The following is a 7,778-nucleotide window of genomic DNA, read 5'->3' as shown; positions in this document are numbered from 1 at the left end:
GAAGGAATATACAAGAAAAATGTTTCAGATTTTTCAAGAAGAACTAATTCAGTCTCAAAAATTTATCGCCGAAAAGATTGAAGTCAAGGATGGAGCAAACATCTATAAAGTACATCAGCTTCAAAGACAAAGGCATGCATATATCGTTAGTCTAGATCTTGCATTGAAAAGAGCTGTTTGTTCATGTCACAAGTTCGAGTTCATGGGAATTCTATGTAGACATGTACTAATGGTATTTATAAAAAAACAGATTCACTCACTTCCGATGTATTATTTATTAGATCGATGGACAAGAAACGCAACCAAAGAAAAAGCTAATGACCCCTCAAACGTAACACAAACTTTGAAACCTTCTACTTTATGGTTTAATAACATTATGATGCATTCTATTGGGTTATCTGAACGAGCTACAAAGTCTGAAAAACATTATCAATTTGCGCATCAAAGATTATTGCAATTGTGTGGAGAACTTGATGATCTTTCTTAAGAATCTGAAGAAGATTGTGTATCAGGTGGTCAAGTTAGTGAGAAAGATCAGGAAATAAACTCATGTGAACAAAGTCAAGATGTTACTTTGCTTGACCCTCCGGTAGCAACAACTAAAGGGCGTCCAAGATCTTTGAGGATGAGAGGTTTTCTAGAAGTTACTTAGAAGACCAAAAAAAATTCGTCTCCAAAAATTAAAAGAAAATCTTCTCAAAAGCAAAAAAGGCAAACGAAAAGTGTGAAACTTAAGAGAAAGGAAACAAGGTAATTTCACTTAACATGATGCATATTATTTCTATTGGGATTACTTTTGTAATAACTTATAAAATTACATTTGTAGTTCAAACATTAATGCTTATTCAGAATTTTATCAAGAAATATGTTGAGAACGCTGGTTGTGCTTATGCCACCTCATTTACAGTAAGAATTGCTCTTTCTTTAATCATGTCGTTTATATATTATTTACATGATAAGATGCGTGTTGATGAATTACTATTCTCTTTTCAGGATTTGATGAAAGCGGCTTCAACTCCATTCCAACAATATCGTCCTAGTTAGTGAGTAAAAAGATAGAAGATTTGGAGCTTTGAGAATAAGAAGGAAAGAGGAAGAAATAATTCTTTAGATTTAGATTTATTAGTTTTTCTCTGTTTTTTAATTCTAAATAGTCCTTTCATAGTTTATTTTGATGTGTTTATGGTGTAAAAACAGTATTAGTATTTGGACATAATCAACGGGTAAGCATGTTGATCAATGAACTGAGTTTGCTAGTGTATATGATTTTATTACATGGATGATTTTTTTCTAGTTACTGGATCATCTCTTGTTTGTACAAAATAGATTCCTTGTCTAGCAGGTTCTCTTGGATATGAGATTGTCTCTTATCTTTTGTTTATTTTTACTGTGTGGTTGATCCTCATCAAACAAAACATATTTTTACTACATACTTTAGGTTTCTGATTACATCTGGTGCTGATATGCCGCAAGTGCTATGCTCGGTTGCATCCTCGTGCTGTCAACTGCCGCAAGAAGAAGTGTGGACACAACAACCAGTTGAGGCCTAATAAGAAGATTAAGTAGATACTGAATTCTAATTTCTGCTGACTTGTAGTTGCTTGGATTTTCTTATCAAAAAAATAGTGTACTTGAATTTATTTTTTGCTTTCCTGTTCTTTTTACCCTTTAGAGATTGATAGACTTGTATTTGGGAGGTATATGAAGATTTTTTGCTACTTAAAATAAGACTCATTAATTTCGAGGCGTGTTTTGATAAATAGTTAGGAAACGTATGATAATTAGTGTAGGATACTCGCAAGAAAATGATACTACTTCGGTGTGCAGGCCCCTGTGATACATAATCATAAAACGTCTCTTTTTTTCTCTTCGAATCATCTTCCATTTCTTTTACACCATATAATATACATGTTGTTTGAGTCGATAAGAGGATCTTTATATGCATCGTTGTTGACTATTGTGAAGATAGAAATATGACATAAATCATAAGGTAGTCTAGAAATTTTTTCCAGAGAAACAAGATGGCTACAACTTTATCGTCCTTCACATTCCAATGGGTCGTGTCCAAGCAAACAACGTTGATGACCTAGCTCGTTTGGCTGATGAGTATGGTTCAAGAGAGCTCCGATTGACTGTGGAACAAAACATTATTAGTACTACTAGTAACCAGTTTTATGGAGTAGTTTCTTGAAGATAACTGAAGAAGTTCAAAAGCAAGCATCTCTTATGAGGCTAGTAAGGAAGCACTAGATAGGTGTGCACAAGTTTTGAAAAAACTAGCAGAATGACATTATTTAATGGAAGATCCAAGATAAAACACGATCCTTTGATTAAGAAAGTACATCATCAAATTCATACCCGGCAAAATCAGATACAGAGGCAGCACCAAGATGTTGTGCCGCTGAAATATTTAGTTTTGCTTTTTGGTTGGTTGGCAACTCATGGAACATGTTTTACCGAAGCTCATGAGCAAATTTTTTCACAATCCCTAGATGGTTTCAGCACAACAACAAGCTCCTCGAATAGCCTTGCAGAGATACTTGCATTTGAACCTCTTCAGTTCTCAATATTGGGAATAATAGTGTTCTGTTCCAGTGAGCCAGAGCTCTCCTGAACCATACTCATCAGCCAATCGAGGTAGATCATTCATGTCGTCAACTTCGACATAAGTAACAGGAATATAAAGATCAATAAAGCTATAACCTTTCTGGTTATGTATGCACGCCAAGATAATAACTTCTTTCTCATTGTTTGCACATACATAGCTTCAATAATAAAAAAGAATTTGGGACAATTTTCTGGTTTTATTTTCGAAGTAATTGAATTACAAGTAATGGAATGCAAACTGAATAAGCTCTACTTCAATATTGAAGGCAATCTAGTCCGTTGAAGCTCATTAACCTGAGAATATATCCTCCCTCTAGCTCTTGCTGAGAGCCTGAGACATTGTCTTTTCAACCTTTGCGTAGAATTCTTCTGCACCATACGTTAGTTGAAATTGAAACAAAGTCAGATCAGATAAAGACACTTAGCAGATACCTCTCTAGATGAGATGAGAGTACATCAACCAGTTAACACCATTACATGAAGCAGGACTTGCCATAGAACACTATCAAATCAAATCTCTACATTTCTGCTTGTTCCCTTTGAAACCAAGATCTGAAAAAAAGCTTCCAGTAATGCTTTGCAAATCGAAACAAAATTACCTAACCTGATGCCATTACATAACTTGAGGTTTCTAGGATGAATATAGTTGGAATTGGAATGCAGATACTCCAAAGCTAGCATTATCTGAGTCAACCAGTAAAGCAAGAGAAATGGAGACGACCACAATATACTTTAAAATGTGAAATTTGTTCTAATTGTATAGCGACATACCACTAGGTAGAAGAAGCTTGTCAAGTTTCAAAATCGCCTAATGCCTTTAAAAATTATTACTTAGCAAATTCACAAGTTTTGAAGCTTTGAAGAACTACATAAGCATGATTCTGGGAAAACATACGGTAAAACTCAATATTGTATGTAAGTATGGAAAGGAAATAATTTAGTTTTAGAAATAAATATGATTAGAATCCAAGTAGGACTCAACTGTTGATATTCTGTTTTTTTTTCCTTTTTATAATTATTGTTATTTTATTAAATAAATTTCTATGGTTAAATTTCATTAAAAGTACCTGATAGTGTAGAAATATCATACACCGACGGTGCACAAAACTTAAACTAGAATATCATGTTTCGCCACCTATTTTTATATAAAGTTGTTACAGTGAGCGACTATTAATTATACTAATTTTTTTAGTAAAATTTCCGAATTCTAGTTTTTTCTGAAAAATTTAATAATTGTTTAACATGAAATGTACGTAGCTAGTGATTGGGTGAATAATTTATATTCTGTTCTGAAAATTACAAATATTGAAAGTGGTATTTTCCGCAATAACAAAAAATGGAACAAACTTTATGTCACTCAATATCATAAGTGCGTAGTGAATCTTTGAAAAATATTTATTCCAAAGACACCAAATGTATTACGTATTATATTTGCCATGCATGCATGGGATAATTAAACTAGTTGGATTCTTTTGGTTGAATACATATATGCAATCCTTTAAATTTGTTTGATTTTTTCACACATTTAATTAAGATTTGTACCGGTCAAACACTTTCATGAATATTTCAACATGTCACGTAATTGAAATACAAACACTTTATTTTTGTGACAAATCGTCCATTGAAATATATAAAGCTTAATATGGTTGTGTTTTAGTAAAGTTGTCGAACAAGTTAAAGGGAACGAACATGCATAGATATCAGTCAATCTCACTTTTTTTCTCTCTTCAAAAATAAGTATGTTATTAAGCTAATTAAATCTTGCACAATGTTATAAGAAGCAATTAATATCGTATGGTGCACCAATTATTTTATGCCATTCAAATAAATATTGAACAAGATATATAAGAATATTTATCTATCATATTCAATCATATTATCCTTTTAGAATAAATTCTTTTTGGCCCTTACATCAAATAATGGAGGAAATAAAAGAATCCCACTAACCAATATAACTTGTATAAATACCTATCTTCCTCAATTCATTTTCCTCAAGCCATCAAAAAACAAAACAATCATTTCAAACAAACAAAAAAATCCATCAAGCCATGTCTTCAATGCAATGCTACAAAGAAGAAGGCAAAGAGTTCGATTACTATAGTTATGGAAACCAAAAACCAACTTCTTACTCGAGCTCTGGATACGAACAATCTTACTACGAGAAAGAGAAGTGTTACGAAACCAAACCTGGAATGATGGGCTACGGCTCTAGCCATGGCCATCAACATGGTAGCAACCCATGTGGGCCAATGATGGGCCATAGCACGGGCCATGGAACAGGCTACGGTACAGGCCACAACAGTACTTCTCATGGAATGGGCTATGGTACGGGCCACAACGGTACTTCTCATGGAATGGGCTATGGTACGGGCCACAATACTTCTCATGGAATGGGCTATGGTACGGGCCACAACAATACTCATGGGATGGGCTATGGTACGGGCCACAACATGCACAAACCTAAGCCCAATGGGCTTGGAATGGGCTTGGGCCTCGGAGCAGGCACACCTTTGGGCCATGTTATGGGCTTTGGAAAGAAACATGAGGGACATAGTAGCTATGGAATGGGCTCTTCGGGTTGCACCACTTACAAGAAACAACACCGTAGGAGAAATGGTTACGGCAGTGGCAGCGATTGCAGCGACAGCAGCGATGACGAGCGTCATTGCTAAATTAATTACTACAGGTAACTATGCAGTGTACAAAAGTTAAACTCCTCGTGACAAATTAAAATAATATCAAAGTCTCTTACTCATAATACTAAAGTCTAATACATACAAATAATAATCTCACATATAATCACTGAACTTCACTCACTATAATAAGTAACTGAACACAAGTTGCATTAAAGAAATTGACCTTTACTCACTTTTAATAGTATAGTCACAAAAGTTAAAACGTTCACGCTACTTATATATAAATTAAACGAAAAAAATATATGTTTTGTAACTTTATCGTTTGTAATAATATGTGACATTAACTATATGATTAACGTTTAATTATTTTGTTGTAGGGTTTCATGTTTAGCAGCCTGGCTTATGAGAAGAAAGAGATTGAATTATATGTCCCAGTACTATAAGGGAGTATTGTATGATAATAAAAAATAAGAAGCAAATCAGCTATGGCTAGCTATATCTACTGAAGTAGATTATGAAATCTTAAGTTGTGTGTCTGTGTGTTGGTACTTTAAGTACCAATATTAATGTAACTGCTTATTACCTTTGGCAATAAAACTACGTTATTTGTGTCGATTATATACAACAACAAGTGGAGTTTGGAGAGAATATAATAAATGCAAACATTATTCTTATAGTAGCTAGAGACTAGAAAATCTATTCATACGACAATAAAAATAACCAGATACAAAGCAAATTCAATAACAGATAGCAATACATTTGCAAAATGAGAGACTATAATGCTACTAATTTAAGTAAGTGTCGTATAATTTATGTCAGTTACGTGAAATTACACAAAAGTAAATTTCTCAAGCTTTCGATGTTGATAACACATGCATCAAAGTTTTTTTCTTACATACTTCGATGGTTAAGATGTTCAATTCAAATTTTATTATTACAATTTTGATTTTTCAGTCACTTTTACAGGACTTTATTGTTCAAAATGATAATACAAGAGAAATTGTGGATTCTTTACCAAAAAGTAATTGTGTACTAAAGTGTGTTTCAATTTGTAAACAATTAGTCGGTACGCAACATGTATAATTAATTCATCTATTATATGTATATATATTAATTATACATTGGTATAGCTGCCAAAATAAAAGTTTATTTGTTTGCTCTCTTTGCCAATTTGGAACATTGAATGGGTGTGTTTCTGAGTGAACATTGGCATTAAAAATATAATTACTTTCTTATTTTGATTTTCTATTATACCTATATTAGAGTCCGACTGAATTATGGTATGATTGACACTATATGGTGTTATAATCACTACAATATCATTGATTTAGATATGTTTTTTGTAATTAAAAGTAACACGAATGTTATTATACAAATAAAAGATAATACTCTATTGACATACTAAAATCTTAATTCTATTTTTAAATAATTCTAGAATAATTTTGATAAGTTTGTGAAACAGTATACTCAATTGAAAAGGTTTTTAAAACAATAATCAATAAAAACTTATCTAGAATTTTAATATTTGTGGTGTTATGTAACGTACAATAATTTATATATGTATATTCCTGTCTAATAGAATTTACAAGAAATATTATATTGTCAATTTAAAAAAAAAAAAAAATTATCAAATTATAACTTAACAAGTTTCAAGTGTAAAATATATATTAAAAATTATTACATAAATATAAAATTAAGATGAATATGCAGTTATGGGTGTTTATGAGTGAACATGTATAATGTTTTTCCAATGTTCTTTGATTGACAAAATTCTTTTTGATATATAAGACAAAACATATTGATAAAAAAAAAACGTCGATAATAAAATTATTTCTTAAAAAAAAAATCTGATAAATTATCATAACTTACTACAAAGAGAAATAGGTTAGTAATAACAGTAAATAGACTGTGAGACGAAAACAAAACTCTTATCAATATTATCACAAAATACATTCCAATGGAATATAAATAGTAGAACAAATACTAATTGAATTATAGGGATGCGCCACCCCGAATGACCCTGCAGTGCGCGATCCGAATTTAGTTGGAGCTCTAATGTGGGTCTCGGACACCGAATGAAAAACAAAAAAGAAAAGATTTATAGGGACAAATTTCCTACCCATCCTGGGTCGTCCAGCCACATCACTCACGACACTTGAAAAAACTTGATACTCAACTAGGTCAACTTTGGTTCCCGCTCCATTAGAGCAACTTTTGCATTTGTACTTATAGAATCGACATTCGACTCTCCAATAAAGCTTGATTATAAAAAAAAATTCCACACACGAGATAATACATGTGGGTGAAGACCATGGAAGATAAACTCTTTTTTCTTATTATTTGATTGAAGTCATTCTCATTGTAGAAAAAATGAAACGAGAAAGGAAATTCCAAAAATGAAGAAAATTTGTTACAGAGAGGAAGATATTTATTGCAGCTATACATTGCGGAAGAAAAAGAAGAAAACAAAGTTTCCAATTTTAAAGAATGGAATTTTTACGAATTTGAAAAAAATATAGTTTTTTATTTATTAAA

At 32.1% G+C, this 7,778-nt stretch overlaps 1 protein-coding gene across 1 annotated transcript; it reads left to right on the top strand.

Moving 5' to 3' along the window:
• Nucleotides 1-4,600: 4,600 nt before the first annotated feature.
• LOC102590834 (uncharacterized) lies at nt 4,601-5,861 on the top strand. Its single transcript, XM_006343806.1, has 2 exons — nt 4,601-5,293; nt 5,621-5,861. The coding sequence occupies exons 1-2, from the start codon at nt 4,879-4,881 to the stop codon at nt 5,632-5,634; spliced, it is 429 nt and encodes a 142-aa protein (XP_006343868.1). The 5' UTR covers nt 4,601-4,878; the 3' UTR covers nt 5,635-5,861.
• Nucleotides 5,862-7,778: the final 1,917 nt, after the last annotated feature.

The sequence above is a fragment of the Solanum tuberosum genome, unplaced genomic scaffold (assembly GCF_000226075.1).
Source record: "Solanum tuberosum cultivar DM 1-3 516 R44 unplaced genomic scaffold, SolTub_3.0 scf00048, whole genome shotgun sequence".
NCBI lineage: Eukaryota > Viridiplantae > Streptophyta > Magnoliopsida > Solanales > Solanaceae > Solanum > Solanum tuberosum.
This window is presented reverse-complemented; position numbering and strand designations above follow the sequence as displayed.